Below are 17,450 nucleotides of genomic sequence, written 5' to 3'. Positions count from 1 at the left end.
CCTTAAATAGTGCTAAATTTTTTATAGAATTTTTATGAAAACGCATAAAGTCAACGTATTGAAAATTGTGATGATTAATTTTTTGAATAATTTTTTTTTTTTTTTATAAATAAAATGCTTAAAAGAGTGTCCGGGACTACTTAGCCATACACCCATAAGACTATAGTACATTTTGATCAAGTTAGTACAGTAAATTATGCAATACGACTTCGTTTAGCAACACCACTAGTCCACTACTACCCTAAAATTAACGAAGGAAGCGCAAAAAAATTGAATTGGAAGACGAAAATATCTAGCGCGGGAATGGAAAAGGGAAGCAGTAGCAGAAGAAAGAACAACAACAACAACAAGCAGCAGCAACAGCAACACGATTTAGAGTTAGAAAAAGTTCGTTTAATCAGTTTAGCTCTTGAATTCGGCTACGATGAACACTCCGCAATCCAATGTTTCGATCGTCTTGTGGATCTCTACGGTACACTAACCATTTCATTTCTACTTAATTAATCAATTAATCATTTAATTACTTAAGCGATTATTATTATTATTATTGAAGGTGATGATGGTCGTGATTTTATCACCGTTGAACATTGCGGCGATGATTTTCTTGTTGCGTTGGCGGAATCAGTACAAGACACGGAGGAATGGGATGATTTACGCGAAATGGAATCACAAGCTGTTGGAACTTTGAATCACGTGCTTGATGAAGGTCTTGCCACGTGCGGTGATGCTTCTAGAAGTTTTGTTGATATTGTTGACGATTCACCTCAGAAATGCCGAACCAAGTTTGTGGAGTTGGGTTCAAGTGATGATGAAGGTGCAGATTTTAATGTTTCTAGGGTTCAACATCCTCCAAACTCCGCGGTAGTAAATCAATTTCATTTTATCATTGTTATTATCGGTTTTATTTGCGATTTCAAATTTTTGTGAACAAAATAAAAGCTATTGTTGTGCTTTCTTAAATGAAGAAAATATACATGAATATGTTTGGATTCACTTGTGAACTTCACAGGTTTATAGCTTATATGAAAATAGTACTAACAGTTTGACTTTGTTTTACTTTTTGTTATAGAAATAGGATGTACACAAATACTATGATCAACACTTAGGCAATAATCACTTAATTAAGTTAGTTTATATCCAAACAGGATTAAGGATGAAAAATTGTTATATGGATTTACATTGTATTCTAATGCTTATATGGCGGGCTCATTCAAAACAATGCATGAAAGACTAAACAAACTGGAGTGCATAAAGTTCAATATAAGAAAATAATGTGAAATGGATGTAAGCCAAATCCAATGCGGCATGTGGTTATGACATCATTAGTTAGTTAGTAACCAATAGATAGTTAAGACTTAAGAGATTACTCGGGTAGTTAGTTAGAGATGGAAAAACGGGATCACAAACAATGAATATAAATAATAGAAGAGAGAAAAGGGGAAGGAAGCTAGTCATCTGTGGAAAAATAGGGGCCTTAAGTGTGGGAGGTTGCAGACCCTTGAAGATCTGCAGAATTGTCATCAAGGGAGATTTTCTATATTCCTTTATAATAAAATACTAGTTCATATCAGTATCACTCGAATAAAGTTTGCAATGGAAGTTTCGCTGATGATTGGGGTCTCGAGCTGTTCCCAAACCATTCAAATGGGATTTTTTTTCCTGCCCTTCCTTCGAGGGATCACAATCAACTGAAAATATTAGATGGTTCTAAATACCATTATCTTTTGGATGGCAATAATAATTGGTGAAAAATTTTCAGGACTATTCTCAACATGGTTTTGTTTAATCTATTTCCATTGGCCAGATGTGACTAAAATGACATAGTAGGATTAGGATCATACTGAAATAGTTATTATATGTAATAGGATTGCAGAAGTGGCATCACTCCAGGCTCGGTTTCATCAACTTCCAGAAAAAAACAGTCCTCCTTTGCTTCAAAGGAAAGAAATAGTACTCTCACTTATGAAGAATTGAAGGCGCTAGATGATATTGAATTGGCAAATGTCGTTATCTTTGGTAATAAGACATTTCGACCATTGCAGCATCAAGCATGTAAAGCAGCTTTGGCTAAACAAGATTCTTTTATTCTTATGCCTACTGGGGGTGGTAAATCTCTTTGCTATCAGGTCATTGCTTTCTCTTAAACCATGATTTTTTGTTTCACATCGTTCTTTTTAAGACATAATATCCTTCTAACCACTGAATACTACCAATGATGATTATAGTGTTTTGAAGCAACTACCTGCTCAAAAATGCTAAAGATGTAGATTGTTTCAAATGATTATATTGTTATATTTCAATGCTAATTTATATGCTTTTGAACATGTTAATTTTATTTCGTGCTTACAGCTTCCGGCAACCCTTCAACCAGGAGTTACAGTAGTTGTGTCTCCCTTACTTTCACTTATTCAGGATCAGATAATAACACTTAACTTGAAGTTTGGAATCCCTGCTACATTTTTAAATTCTCAACAAACTGCTTCACAAGCTGCAGCTGTTCTCCAAGAGCTAAGGTGAGATCCACTTCCTTTTCTATTCTTGTTTATCATGATCTGTCCTATAATTTACCCATGAGAATAGTATTAGTATCATTTTTTTTAAAAAATACCTTTCAGTTAGTGATTGCTTTAATGTGTAATATTTTCTCATATTAGTTTTATTTCTTGTATACAGAAAAGACAAGCCTTCGTGCAAGCTCCTGTATGTGACACCTGAGAGAATCGCCGGAAACCAATCATTTATTGGCATTCTAAAATGCATGCATCAGAAGGTAAAATTGTATTTATTTGAATACATTTTATAAAATAGTGTCATGGAGCACACTAGGTTATAAAATTCTCATTTGCGTATTTTGTTGGTGCTCCCTTTTAACTCACAGGGACAACTAGCAGGTTTTATTGTTGACGAGGCACACTGTGTTAGGTATGCATTGTGCTTTTCATGTACATCCCAGTAATTATTTTTCATCAGTGAGTGCAATTAAATGAAATTTCGGAGACATAACTTTGCCAGTAACTTTTCCCCTTTGCGTCTGATATGTCTGTCAGACTGATTACACAATATGAACAAGCTCCAAAATTAATTACTATTGAAGTGCCATTGTTCATAAAATGTCATTTTGAATTGAACTCTCGTGGTGGCCAATTGGCCATTAATTAAGAGGTAGATCAGAGAAAATAGGCAAATTAATTTGGCAACAGATTCTGGATATAGTGATATCTTAAAATCAAATGTATGACCTTGTTACATTTGTTTGAATTTGAAGGTCTTCAAGAAGCTACCTAAATTTCATAACTTTTTTAACTGAATGGTTAAAATAAAAAAAGAAGATAAAGGTCTACATATGAAAGGATGGTTCAAGTGGGGAACAGTAGGGATTCATTTCTTGATTCTGAGTTCTGACTTCTGACTTCTGACACATGACCTCTTTGAAGTAGTTGATATGTCATTACATAATCCAGAAGTCTGTATTATGTCTTGTCTTTGTACTGGTAGTGGTTGATACAGTTCTTGACTTTCTTTGAGATATTGAATGAGCATTGATATTTTGACACAAAAACTAAACACATATACGGACACCTATAAAATACAGCCAATGTAAGTGTTTATTTGATTGGAAAAGAGAGAGAGAGAGAGAGAGAGAGAGAGATAAAAAGTAATAATGAAAAAATAGAAATTGTATATTGAATTGTCTGTTGAAATACAAAAATGTTATTTTGATATAAAAAGTTGATACCAGACACCGTAAACCGTATATTATACGATTTTGATTGTTTTTATTAATTCCTTCTCTCTATTTCAATCAAATCAGCACTTGATTTGAATGTATTTTTATACGGTGTCAACTTTTTTGTTTTTAAATGTCATTGATCTTATGAAATATTATTATTTTGGATGTTTCGCCGACTTTCATTACAAGAATTTGGATTGATGAAAATATTATGGTGCTACTACAAAGGTGTGCAAACAGACGTTAAACTGCCAGAGTAATAAAGGCATGCCTCAAACAATTGGGGATTGTTAAAGCTATGTCATTTATATTGTCAATAAATAACATTCATGACCTTTAATTTGAATTAAAAATGATGTTTTTCAGCCAATGGGGACATGATTTCCGGCCTGATTATCGTGGATTAGGATCTCTTAAGCAACATTTTCCGCATGTACCTGTCATGGCATTGACTGCCACTGCAACACACCCAGTTCGCAAGGTAATTAGAATAGCAAACTGCTATTATACACGGATAAGCTATATTAAGTATAGTCCCCTCCCTTTTTTTCTTGGCCTTATATTGGATTTGTTTCAGGACATCTTAAATGCTTTAAGAATTCCACATGCAATTGTTCTTGAAAGAAGCTTTGACAGACCAAATTTGAAATATGAAGTGATTGTTAAGACAAAGGAACCACTGAAGCAGCTTGGACAACTACTAATGGATCGTTTCAAGAGTCAGTGTGGCATTGTATACTGCCTTTCAAAAAGTGAATGCGTTGAGGTATCAAAATTCTTGAATGAGAAATGTAAAATTAAGGCAGCATATTACCATGCCGGCTTGGCTGCCCGCCAGAGAGTTGCCGTTCAAAAGAAATGGCATGATGGAGAGGTCCATATTGTATGTGCAACTATTGCTTTTGGGATGGGGATAGACAAGCCTGATGTTGTAAGTTGAGATACTTTTCTAAATTACCATGATAGTGTTGTTATCACTCTGTAAATGATTCAGTAGCATTATAGTTAATAAACAAACTGAATGGTCCACTAGTGATTTGTTGCATAATCAATGACCACCAGTATGATGACCTACAAAATGACAGAGGGACCAACCCTCATTTGTAGCATCTTTCTAGCAGTGCATTTATCAAAAACCTTCACGTATACTTATAAATTAGGAAGTCATCTCCAAGCCTTCTATTCATGATTGACATAGCCAAATTTAAGATACAAATTATCATTTACAGTTATGCACAATTATTCAAATCCCTAGAGATCTTGTCTATCCTGCTTAAGCACAGGCTGAAAGTATAAATGCAAACTCTATAAGCACTATAGTCAAATATGCCTAATAAAATTAATATATTAATATTGAATATGCCTGTTATTTAAGCATTTGAATGCTTGGCTAAGGCAACTATAACCCCATGCAAGGTTTTTAAATGCTATACAAATTCTTAGTGATATGAGTTTTAACGTTCTTTGTTACTCAAATTATCCTTTTCTTGTTGTGTTTCTTTCAGCGATTTGTCGTCCACAACACGATGTCAAAATCAATTGAAAGCTATTATCAAGAATCAGGAAGGGCTGGAAGAGATAATCTTCCTGCCGTATGCATTGCTCTATACCAGAAGAAAGATTTTAGTAGAGTAGTATGCATGATAAGAAACGGCCAAGTATATAAGAAGGACAGTTTTAAGACAGCAATGGCTCAAGCCAAAATGATGCAACAGTACTGTGAATTAAAGGTAAGGAAGCTCCCTTACATTTCAACATCTCTCTCTCTCTCTCTCTCTCTCTCTCTCTCACACACACACACACACACACACACACACACACACACAGTCAGTTCAACACTCTTGAAAATGGGATAAAAAATTGAATTGAGTTGACCATTTTATTTCGTATAAAATTTGTCCATAACTTTTTCACCCATATTTATGGTGTAAATTGACCCCCTGATGCCGAAAGACTTTTATCCACAAAATATTGAATTTTATCTGGTTTGAATGTTTAGGATGAATGCCGGAGACAAACCTTACTCAAACACTTCGGAGAATCTTTCGATAGAAAGTCTTGCAAGAATGGCTCTAGCCCTTGTGATAATTGTCTTAAGACTGCATTGTGAGTTGCTTCAGTATCAACTCTGCTGTGTTCTAACCCATTCAACATGTGTTTGCTTTGGCATTTGCAAGTAATTAAACGTGCGTCCATTTCGAAGCTCCAATTGGTAGCTTCAATCATATAGTGTGGCAACAGCATTCCTGCTGCAGTTCCAAACAGCATCTCAGCAGACCTTTTTATTTTATAGTTATGTTGTACCCGGTTGAAAAGTTAAAATATCTCTCTAGATCATCAAATTTTTCAGATCTAATTTTAAGGCAATAGATGTATTCCACCACAGTATATACAAAAATAAAAATTGATCATCCAAGATTTTGTAATTGGTACCACCAAAACTTCTAAGTATAGTAGAAAGAGTCAAATGGCACCTATAGATTCTTTCTTGATCACATTGGTCTGGGCATCTTCTTTGAAGTCACACTGTTTCCTTCTACAGGTCCTTCAAGTACAGGAGCTACTAATTTATCAGAAATTAAAACATTTTCTTAGTTAATATGGGAAAGGGATGCACGTAGGAACACATTGTTTTAGGGAAGAGACCAGTGGAATTATACATTTAATATTTTGAATTTCTGAATTTAATAGCACGATTCCTATTAATGCATCTATTAATGTCAGTTCCATAAAACTTCTTACTGTATACCTCGGAAATCCACCATAAAATCTACTGAGGCCAATTCTGATAACTGATCAGCATATTAATTGAACATCGAGCACGTATTGTCACTGAAGTCCCTTTCACTTTTGCTTGAACAAATGCATGCATTTATTATTTATTTCTATATTGTAAGTGCATTAGGGCACCAATAAAGTGGAGTGTCCTTTGAGGAAAATTATTTTAATTTTGAGTGCACCGTGGCACTGTTCTTTACGGAATGGACTAATGTCGTTTGATTAATAGTTTTTCTGGTCTAGTTTGATTAATAGTTGTCACTTGATTAATAATCTATGTATACCCGGACACCATTTTTACATCTTGAGAGACAAAAATAGGAAAAAGATTGCCCGATGTAAATGCGTCATTATTAATCGTCTAATATATAAATCGTTCAATGTGAAATCAATGGTTGAGATCGATTATTGTGTGTAACTGCGTTTGTTTTCTATTGTAGCAAATACCTAGTCCAAAAAATAGGGAGAGTGATGTGATAAATAATGTGACAAATAAATTATGTGATAGAAAGATAGAGATAGAGAGAAAATAAGGTGTTGAATGAGTGTTATGAAAGTAGATATGTACAAATATAAAAACTCTAAATGTAAAAGGAAAAAAATTAATTTTATCAATGTATTTACTATTACGTTGAATTGTGTCTCCGAAATCGAACCTCTAACCTCCACCAGTTCGTTCTCTATCTCATTCATCTCAATCACCAAGTCATCTTTATAACTGCATTGTGTCTCCCCTCTTATATTGTGATCGTAACTAAAACCACCTTGTACATGTGAAAGCAGATAAAATTCCTTGGTTCTTTCAACCGAAGATAATTTTATTCTAAACATTGTCTGATACTAAACACAATTTTGTTGGTATACTTCTAGGTTCTAGTTATTCTTAAGTGAAAAAACACCACTAATTCTTTTAAGACTTTGTTTGCAAGTTTGAAGGGAAAGAGAGGGAGAGCTTTTTGTAAAACAAGTAGGAGTAAGTGGAAAGAATAGAGGATTTTGTATTCTTCATAATATAAAATAAAAAATATATTAATCATGTGGCACTTGCCTCAGAGTGTTCGTTTAGTTTTTTAGTTTCTTTTTTTGGAGTTTTGCATCTCTTTTATACCAAAAAATATATATATATATATATATTAATCAAAAGCACTCATTTATCATTTCCTACAAAACACTCTAAAAAAATGTTTAAAATTAAAATTCTTTACCAAGAAAAAAATGTTTATAATTTTTCAATTTTTCTCTCTAATTTCCTCCTGAAAGCTCCAACCTCACATCTCCTCTAAACTCCCAAACAAAGTATAAGTCTTTTTGAGAGTTTAGAGAGGAGGGAAGAACTTTAGGGAATCAAGGGTTTAGGGAGGGGAGGGTTTTTAGGTGTTTATTGTTCTTCATAAAATAAATTTCTCTAATTTGAGGAACTAAAAATATTGTATTGGAAGAAGATTTTAGGGGGTTTGAATAAATTCTCCAAATTCAATTTCAGATGTTATAATACTCTCAATATTTAGATCGTTAATTTGTTAGTTTTTGATAGAAATGAAAATCAAACTAGATACTACTCTTATCACTTCACTCCCTAACTCTTTCACTTCGGTCACCGGGCCAACCGTATAACTATTTTCTAAAATCCTAACAAAATCCTTAATCTCATTTAATCATAAGTATTCAGTTCAAAAAAAATATTTTACAAAAAATCTCTATTTATTCCTCTACCCAATGTCCTTAAACTTTTGATTTAATTTAGGCCCCACCCGTGAGGAGACACACACAAACAAGTGTTGGCATTTGCAGACTTTTCTTCCTTTCTACTCTTTCCAAATTTTGATTGTTTTCTACTCAAACCATTTTACTCACTCTCTTCTTCTTCTTCTTCTTCTTGGAGACAAAGGAAACTAACTCATTTAACAGTCACACAAAACAAAAATTCTGGTTTTTGATACCTTCAAAATTGAAACACTAATTCATGTTTGTCTAACATGATAAACATAGTGCAACCATTTCTGTTTGCAAATTTCAAGTTACCCATTTTCCTCTATCTCCAGCATATTTTGGTTACAGGTTCTTGAAAGAAAATAAGCGTAAAAAATACTCTTTTTCTTTTCTTTGTTGATGATAATGAAGAAAAGACATTCCAAGGGAAGTTTCCTCAGCTTCTTTGATTGGAATGAAAAATCTCAAAAGAAGCGATTTTGTGACAATCCTAATTTACCTGGTAATTGTTTTCATTGTTTTATTTTCTGGCTTTGTTATGATATATTGTATCTCTAATAGTAACTATATATGATGTTTCTATTCTGAATATTTTTGCTACATTATTTGTAGATGTTTCAAACCAAGCAAAGGAAAACATGAAAATCATGCCAATGTCACAGGTCAGTATAATGTGAATTTTTTCCAACCTTTCTTGGTTTCTTAGTTTTTTTAACTCTTTTTTCTTCGTAGTTTATTGCGAGAAAACCGTCAAATTAGTCTCTGCCTATGTAGCCTTTGCACCCCAACCGGCAACTGATTTTGACCAAGTCAACACACACGTGGACAGTGATACACATGCCACGTTATCATGACAACACACACGTGGACAGCGACTCACATGACATGCTAACGTGGCAAGTTTGTGAAAGTTAGACGGGTCAAAAGTACAATTTAGCCTAAATATTTTAAGAAGATTATTGACTATATTAAGCTATTTAATTAATCCTTATATTTAACCGCTTACTATCAAATATCAATTGAGTCCCTACATTTTATCAACTTATTGTCAATTTGGCCCTTAAGTTTATCTACCAGTTATTGTAAATTTACAAAGAACGCATAACAAACTCTTAACAACTTTTGGGTTTCTGTTTATTTTCTTTTTCCAATATCTGATACAAGCGAGACTGTTTCTCTTTATATAGTGTGCTTTACTACACAAAGGACTTAGCTAGATTACAACAATAGGATTAGTAAATCCTTAATCTATATCTATTTATGTGATTATATCTCATACATTTACAGTTACTATCAATTTAGTCTCTAGCTAGCATACTTTGAAAAAGACTAATATGAGTAAAATTTGACATAGTCATAGACCTTTTTAAAATATTCATTTGAAAGCGCTCTACAAAGTCAAGGACGAAGTTGATGGTTTACTCCTGTTATTGCTTACTATTATTAATTTATTTATTGTTATTACAATTGTTTCAGATAAAGATAGATGAGAATGGAGAAAAAACTACTAATATTGCAAGTAGTGATGAAGAATGTGGGACTAATAAATCCATAGGGCTAGTAGCCAGACTCATGGGTTTGGATTCACTTCCTGATGTTCCAACTGTCTCTCTTGAAACTTCTCAGTTTCATGAGATTGTTCTTCATTCAAAGCCGGACTATTGCAATGTAGATCCCACAAACACCGCACTTAAGTCGAACAAGTCTTTTTCGGGTGCCATTGAATCATCAACAATGAAGAAATTTCAAAATGAAACTTTGCATCTAAGGTCTGCTAAACCTATTTCAGTTACTTGCAATAAACTTTTGTCTCCCATCAAATGTCATGGTTATACGCAATCTAAGAATGTATCATATATAAAGGCGGAAGATGTTAAGAACATTGAGGTAAGTCCCCGGCCATATACGAGGAACAGAATGTCTTCAGTTGGATCTTTATCTGTTCCCTTGAGAACTCTTGATCCGGAAGAGAAGTTGAAAGTGGCGCCACGTGGATCAAAGTTGAACGTGAATGGAAAACCTACTGTTAGGAGCAGCAACTTATATAAGTCTAGTCCAACCGTCATAGGTTCAAGAGATTCAGAAAATAATAACTTGCGCCGAGGTAAAGGAAAATCTGATTCACTTGTAACGCCGTCCAAAACCAATGTTCAAAGTAGGGATATGTTGAATTTGAATGGAAATAGGAGATACATGAAGCAGAAAAATTGTCATGGCGAAAACATCAATGTTCTTAGGCAGAATGGTGTGACCAGCAAAGGTAAATCAACTTCAAAAGTGGACACTAATAAGCCAACACAAACTCGTTCTTCAGAAAGTTCGGCTGGAGCTAGGAAGACAACAAACAAATGTGCTGTTAATTCCAACATTGAGTCCAAAAGATCAAGCACAAGAGTAACTGATAAGCAAAAGGAGTTTTCGGTATCTAAAAGAAAGAGTTCTTCCCAAAAGAAAAGGTATGATCAGAATGATGCACGATGTTCTTATGAAAGCAAGTCCATAAAATGTAATGTTACAATTGATGAAAGTCTTCACCAAGATGCATTTAGCATGAAAGAAAGCAGGGATGTCATTTCATTTACATTTACATCTCCATTGAGGAAAAAAATGTCTGAGTCGCGATCAACTATTGAGCAAGCGATGAAAACAAGGACCATAATTGATGTCGATTCTTTTGATCATAGTGATAAGGTTTATCCCAAAAAATTATCATTATCTCATACCAAGTTAAATGTAATAGATGTTGATGCATTAAGTGTCATGTTATCTCACATTAACCCACCTCAATGTACCTCGGAAATAGAAGGGTGTTCTGTTGGTTTTAAACCTATTTCGGAAGACAGATTTAACAGCATGGTATGCAACTCATCAAGGGAACATGGCAATAGCTTTCACCTCTACAACATGGATGACAATTGTTGTTCTTCAAGTGATAATATGGTGCTTAACATGAATCAGCAACTTCAGGTCTCTCTTACTTCTTTTATAATGTTAATTACTCATTTTCATTTGTTATGGATTTTATTTTGATTTTGAAGTATTAAACATAGTATATTATCTTTGATGTCTATATGACTCGAGCGGATGAAGAGGACACTCATTATGCTTTTATTAACCAAACATTCTTCACTTGTGTAGATATTACCAACCGAATATCCGAGGTGTAGCAGCAATAGTGAAAGCGGAAATGGATCATGTTATCAGCATACAAGAACTCTTACTACTTTTCATGAAAATCATTTCACCAGTAAAACTTACTTGGATTGTGAAGATAGCACACATGGTATTGTTTTAATCTTGATTTTCTTTACACTTCTGATGAACATATTTTAATCTCTAGCAACTTTCACTTTCTTATATAATTTATAATTGCAACATTCCATGGTTTTGAATATCCTTAAGACATGCTAGTGAAAAAGTTATTTCTAAACAGTCAATGAGACACATGAGATAATGTAACTTAGGAGATGCTGCAAACTAGCTCGGTTTTCTTCGGTTTTGTTCAGTTTCTTATCTAAACCAAATTAGATTGGTTAATTTTTGGTTTGGTTTGGTTTATCGGTTTGATCGATTTTTCCTGATCCGCTTACACCCCTAGATACATACTACATCCATAAAATATTAATGTATGTCCATATGTAACATTTTTTTTAGGAGGCAGCACAGTTTATTCTTCCATGCAAGATGAAGAAGTATCTAGTTCTCAAATAAATGAATCTATATCACCTAACTACAAGAAGAATTGGTCTAAGAAAAGCTCTACAAGGATGATGGAACTTGAGTATGTAAAGGATATACTTAGCAATGCAGAATTGATGGAAGAAGAATTAATGGTAGGTGAGACAAACAATATAATAATGCCAACTCTCTTTGAGCTTTTGGAGAATAAAAAAACTGGTGTAAAAAGCTATGAAGAGTACTCTAAGCTTGAAAGGAAAGCTATATTTGACTGTGTAAGAGAGTTCTTAGAATTAAGATGTAGGCAAGTTTTTGTTTCATGGTACAAAGCATGGCCTAGATATGTGGAATCAGTTAGTATGAGGAAGAGGTGTTTAGCAGAAGAAGTGTATAAGGATATGTTGGAGATTAGAAGCATGGAAGAAGATGTAGTTGTGGATGAGATTGTTAGCAAGGACATGAACACTCCATTAGGTAGATGGCTTGACTTTGACATTGAAGTTTCTGAAAATGGCTTAGAACTTGAACTTGACATTGTAACATATTTGATAGATGAATTGGTTTATGATTTGTGGCTTGTTTAATCCCTTGGTCCCCAACCATTATGTGTTGGCCTCTAAGCTTTCTGTTTTTTCGCCGAACCAACAAAAGAAAACTCGTGTTAGCACCAACACTTAATATTGAAGGCGTATCAGTGTGCAACATATTTGGTTACATTCCGTTATTCTATTTTTTTTAGATAATTATCGGTGTTGATGTCTCAGTGACAATTTCATGTTTGTCTATATATGAAGACAAAATACAAGATGTTTTTTGGGTCAATTAGATAATTAATTGTATGATCTGCATTGTCAACTAACATCACATGTCAAAAACAAATCTAGTAGAACATAGCATGTGCTTTCATCCTTATTTCAAGTCTTTCTTTCATCAAGCAAATCTGGTGATGTGCACTCTAAATCAATCGTCAGATTTTGATACGCTAGATATTGCCTTTCCTTCCTTATGCAAAAAACTTATATAAAGTAAATTAATACATTACTTAATCCTATTTAATTTATTTCATTTACCATCCACCCTCCCACTGACGATGATAATATATTGGTATTCTTTTTCCTTTCTTGGATTTGGAGAAAACTGAAAAGAGACTCTGCTTTCTATGACGTTTTAATACAGATTGATTATTATGTTTAATGATGGTATAGTATCTATTAGGTATTTATGATATTTATTATGTATTATTATCGGAGCAATATTCATTTGAGTACCTAATAGGTACTAGTTCTACAATAAGCATTAATACCTATTTTATTTTCGTGGGTCGTATTTATAATGATGTATAGTTATTGGTGATATATAAATGAGTGATGTGTACACGTTGGGGCTAGTTAAGTACTCAAAAATAAGTATCTCCATTGTGGATGCTCTAAGGAGTACTAGTATCTTCTTTTATAATAGTCATTCATAATTTAATTATTAGTACGGGATATATTTTTACAAAGGGTCATGCTAACCGGTGTTCCGGAATACTGATTAAGGAAATTAAAAAAAAAATTAAAAAAAAACAATATTTTTTAAACTTTTAAAAAGTTGATTGTAGAAACTCTGATGTCATACTATTTTTACACTGTTTAGCATTTTTTTTAATATAAATTCATAATTTAATGATTTTTTAGTTGTAGAGTAGAGTGAGTACCATTGTTAGAAGAATATACTCGGTATTAGCTGTGAAGGATCCTATGCAAATAGTTACGTACACCTGCGCCTTTTTTATTTTTCTTAATTTAAAGTTCTCCAATTCTCCGGTGTTTGTTTATTTTGTTTTTTCAATTTCAATGTTTTTTTTTTTTGACGGAATTCAATTTCAATGTTTTATTCACGATAATTTTAAATTTTTAAAATAGGGGATGTTTGCAACGCCTTTTTTTTTTTTTTAGTATTTATCACCACATAAATGAAATGATGTATAGTCTAGAATGACAATATTAGCTTACCGAACAAAGTCAACGAATTGCATATGATGCGTAAAATGATTGAAATTACATACTATATTTTTGCATTTCCTAATATCGGTAGATTGAAAAAACCTCGCATTAGCTAGGTAACATATAATGTTGATGCTAATTTTTTTGTTGAAGTCGGGATAACAACGATGAAAGTCTGTTTTCGAGATATGTTGGTAATTTTGTGTCTTGTTTCACATAGAGGCAACATGTCACATTTGTTAAGAAATCTCACATCGATTTTAAGATGGTCTGAATATATGTTTATAGGGTTGAGTTAAGCCCAACTACTAATTTTATGATGGTATCACTATCAGCGTTTCTCCAAGATCCGTTGAACCACCTACTATCAGGCCACCCCGCCATTTATATTCACGCACTAAGTCAAGTAGTGCAGGGCGTGAGGGGGTGTTAAAAAGTCCACATCAGATGTGATTTGGCATGAACAATGGTTTATAAGTAAGAAACAATCATCACTTTACAAGCCGGATTTGTAGAGTTGAATTAAGCTTAACTCTCAATTCTAAAATGGTATCATAAATTCCTCCGAAATCAACGTCCATCTTTAACTCAAATCTCGATATAAAGTTATAAAATTTTTCATACCGATAACATTCGTCTTGAAAAAATATAGTCAACATTTACTAATTTTTCATTCAATACTTTTTTGGTTACAATTTTTCATTCAATACTAATAATATCTAGATGATTTTTCCAATCTTTATAAAAAATATTAATCTCATAAATTTGATTACAAGATTGTGTAGTCTAAATATATTTCAAAAAATTCAACTAATGATTACAAAGTTATTATAACCCTTCTCACAGACCGTATAATATCCTTAAATATTTGTAAACAAGGGTTTAAATAAATTGACCCTAATTAAAATTAATGTCCAAAATGATCATTAGAATTTAGCTTTATCTAGAGATTAGTTTATAGGTAAGGAAGTGGTCGTTGTCACTGAGTTGAGTTTCTTATCTTCTCCTATAAGTAAAAACAAAAAACTTTGTTTATTATTTTCAATTGCTGATAAACTCAAGTTCCCACAATTGTCAAAAACAAGTAAATATCGATTAAGATAGTGTAATTTTCATTGACTTTTTGGTGAATAAAACAGGTAAACTCTTGGTAGCTACATTCATATACACAGTTAATAAAGGAATTCCAAAATAATAACTTAACAGAATGATTCATCATCAAACACCTATGCATATGAAAAACAACAAAAAGGGAGAGAAAGATACATAAAGAAGCAAAGCATAAAGTGGAATGCCTCACGTAGTTGCCCATCCAACCGACTCAACTAATAATTTTGTTTTCCCAATGTACAATTTTGGTTTGTCCGAAAACGGAAATAAAAAAAAATTAAGTTAACATATTTCTAAAATTCTAAGGCCACATGTTTTTTTTTTTAATAATTAGTTATTGTAAGAATTAAAATTTAAGTTATTGAAAAATTAAATGCACACTTTAAAACATAAAATTTTCATATTTAATATTTTAATATGTGTCTTAAAAATACATGTTAAGATTTTTCAAAAATTAAGTTAAGCTATAAAAAGTAGAAAAGAATAATGAATGGCAATCTATGTTGTTAAAAGACAAAGGAAAGGGCAACTTTGTAATATTACTTTAGACATTTTTTCACAATAATAGCAATGTAGGCATATGGCAAAATTGTATTATGTGTTATTATTTTTTTTCCAAAAAAGTTACAAAGTAATTAGTTATTAATATTAGATTTTTTTCTTCACCAAAACTTAACTCGGATTCTTTTACATCTCAATTATTTTAACTTTTAATTTAATTTAAATCAGTTAAATTATCCAAATCGCTCCAAAAATTATATTATGCGTTGTTTGTCACAATTTCATATACTATATAAGTATGATGTTTATTAATTATTATAGAAGATTATTAAGAATACAATATTTTCAAAATTCTTTAACACTTCCTTTATAAAATTTGATAAAATCAAAGTTGATCTCTCATTTTAAAAATATCATATATAAAATGGTGAGAGTGAGACTCACGTCACATGTATTATATACAACTAGAGTGAATGTTAGAGAAAATATTAAAAAAATATTATTTTTTGTCAATTAGTTTAGTGGTTATATGTCACATTTTAAAATGAATAAGTGAGAGTATTAGAGTTCGAATTATGGTTCTGCATATTAGATGCAATGTCCTTATTAATAGAGCTAATTAAATTTATGGATACGAAAGAAAAAGAGTATTGTTATGACTCATCTTTAATATATTTTTATTTATATAATTTTGGTTCACAATTATACTTTTATGTTTTTTTCTAGTTGATGTGTTAAGTGTGAATTAAAAATGTAATATTGAATGAAAGAGTAGATATTGATGAAGATATGCATGATATGATTCATGTGCATAATATTTTAAGATTTTAAGTGAAAATATGGTGACTAAACTTTTTTTTGAAGAAGCCAAAATGGAATATATTAACACAAAAAGTCTTCCCAGCACAAGACGTACCAAGGTAGACTACAAAAGTTTACACTAAAGTCAAGGAAATGCAAATACAAGCACAGACAAATCATACAAGGCCCAAACATAACAAAGGACTAGACCACCAGCTATGGTAGTTTGAAACTAACGTGATATTCGTCGGCTTCAACCACCTAAAGGAGAAAAGCTTGATCTTGTCCAACAAAAGATGAGGTGTGTCTGTTGAGCCTTTGAACAGGCGGTGATTTCTCTCTGTCCATATCACCCAAACACAAACTAGCCAAAGAAGCTGCAGAAAGGATCGCCACGCTCGAGATACACCTGCGGAAACTGTAAACTGGACAAAATGGTCACGTAAAGTAGTAAAAGCCACCGGAGGAATGCCAACCCATGCACAAACTAAGTCCCAAAGAGATCCAGCAATGCTACATGACGAAAATAAATGGTAGGCCGACTCAGCCACTCCACAACCAAAAACACAGGTATCAGCAGTAGAAGACAAAACACCACGAATGGCCAGATTTGCTCTCGTGGGCAACCTGTCCCGCAATAAGCGCCACGCAAAAATAGAAACCTTCAACGGAACCTGGGGATGCCATAAAAGGTTTTCCGCATCATGCACCGTAACTGAGGTCTGATGAGTCAGAATCTGATAAACTCCCCCGACAGTATAACCTGTATCAGGATCTGGACACCACTGCCACCTATCCAAAGTCTGATCCTGCAAAGAAATGTCAAGAAGTAAAGACTGACACTCCCCCAACATCTCCTCCTCCCACGCCCTCAAACTCCTCCGCCACACCCACGCCCCTCCATCTGCCCCCCAACCTAAAGCAAACATCTCTGCGACCGAACGAGATTTGGTCACAGCCAATGCGAAAAGGCGCCCAAATCGTTCCTTCAACGAGATCCCATCCAACCAAGGATCGGTCCAAAAAAGGGTATCTGAACCGTCCCCTACCCTCCTCGAAACATGCTCCCAAAACCAACTCCCACCTAACTCACCCTCACCTTCCCTAATACGCACTATCTCCCTCCACCATACTGAACCTCGCCTACCTCCCTCACA

At 33.3% G+C, this 17,450-nt stretch overlaps 2 protein-coding genes across 3 annotated transcripts; both read left to right on the top strand.

Annotated features, from left to right (window-relative positions):
• The first annotated feature begins 152 nt into the window (after positions 1-152).
• LOC123891464 (ATP-dependent DNA helicase Q-like 1) lies at positions 153-6,148 on the top strand. Its single transcript, XM_045941368.1, has 10 exons — positions 153-472; positions 554-861; positions 1,866-2,126; positions 2,350-2,513; positions 2,674-2,770; positions 2,879-2,922; positions 4,097-4,211; positions 4,308-4,661; positions 5,236-5,460; positions 5,730-6,148. Exons 1-10 carry the CDS (start codon positions 304-306, stop codon positions 5,838-5,840), a joined length of 1,848 nt encoding a protein of 615 aa, XP_045797324.1. The 5' UTR covers positions 153-303; the 3' UTR covers positions 5,841-6,148.
• Positions 6,149-8,283: 2,135 nt separating this feature from the next.
• On the top strand, positions 8,284-12,610 carry LOC123891334. 2 transcript variants are annotated; one of them, XM_045941213.1, is made up of 5 exons: positions 8,284-8,720; positions 8,831-8,880; positions 9,701-11,185; positions 11,357-11,501; positions 11,873-12,610. In XM_045941213.1, exons 1-5 carry the CDS (start codon positions 8,618-8,620, stop codon positions 12,478-12,480), a joined length of 2,391 nt encoding a protein of 796 aa, XP_045797169.1. In that variant the 5' UTR covers positions 8,284-8,617; the 3' UTR covers positions 12,481-12,610. The 2 variants fall into 2 exon arrangements, with proteins under 2 accessions (XP_045797169.1, XP_045797232.1); XM_045941276.1 differs by lacking the exons at positions 8,284-8,720; positions 8,831-8,880 and adding an exon at positions 9,260-9,294 and having other exon boundaries at positions 9,506-11,185.
• Positions 12,611-17,450: the final 4,840 nt, after the last annotated feature.

Source organism: Trifolium pratense, linkage group LG1 (assembly GCF_020283565.1).
Source record: "Trifolium pratense cultivar HEN17-A07 linkage group LG1, ARS_RC_1.1, whole genome shotgun sequence".
In the NCBI taxonomy this organism is placed as follows: Eukaryota; Viridiplantae; Streptophyta; class Magnoliopsida; order Fabales; family Fabaceae; genus Trifolium; species Trifolium pratense.
The sequence above is the reverse complement of the archived record's forward strand: the minus strand, read 5'-3'. Positions and strand labels throughout refer to the sequence as shown.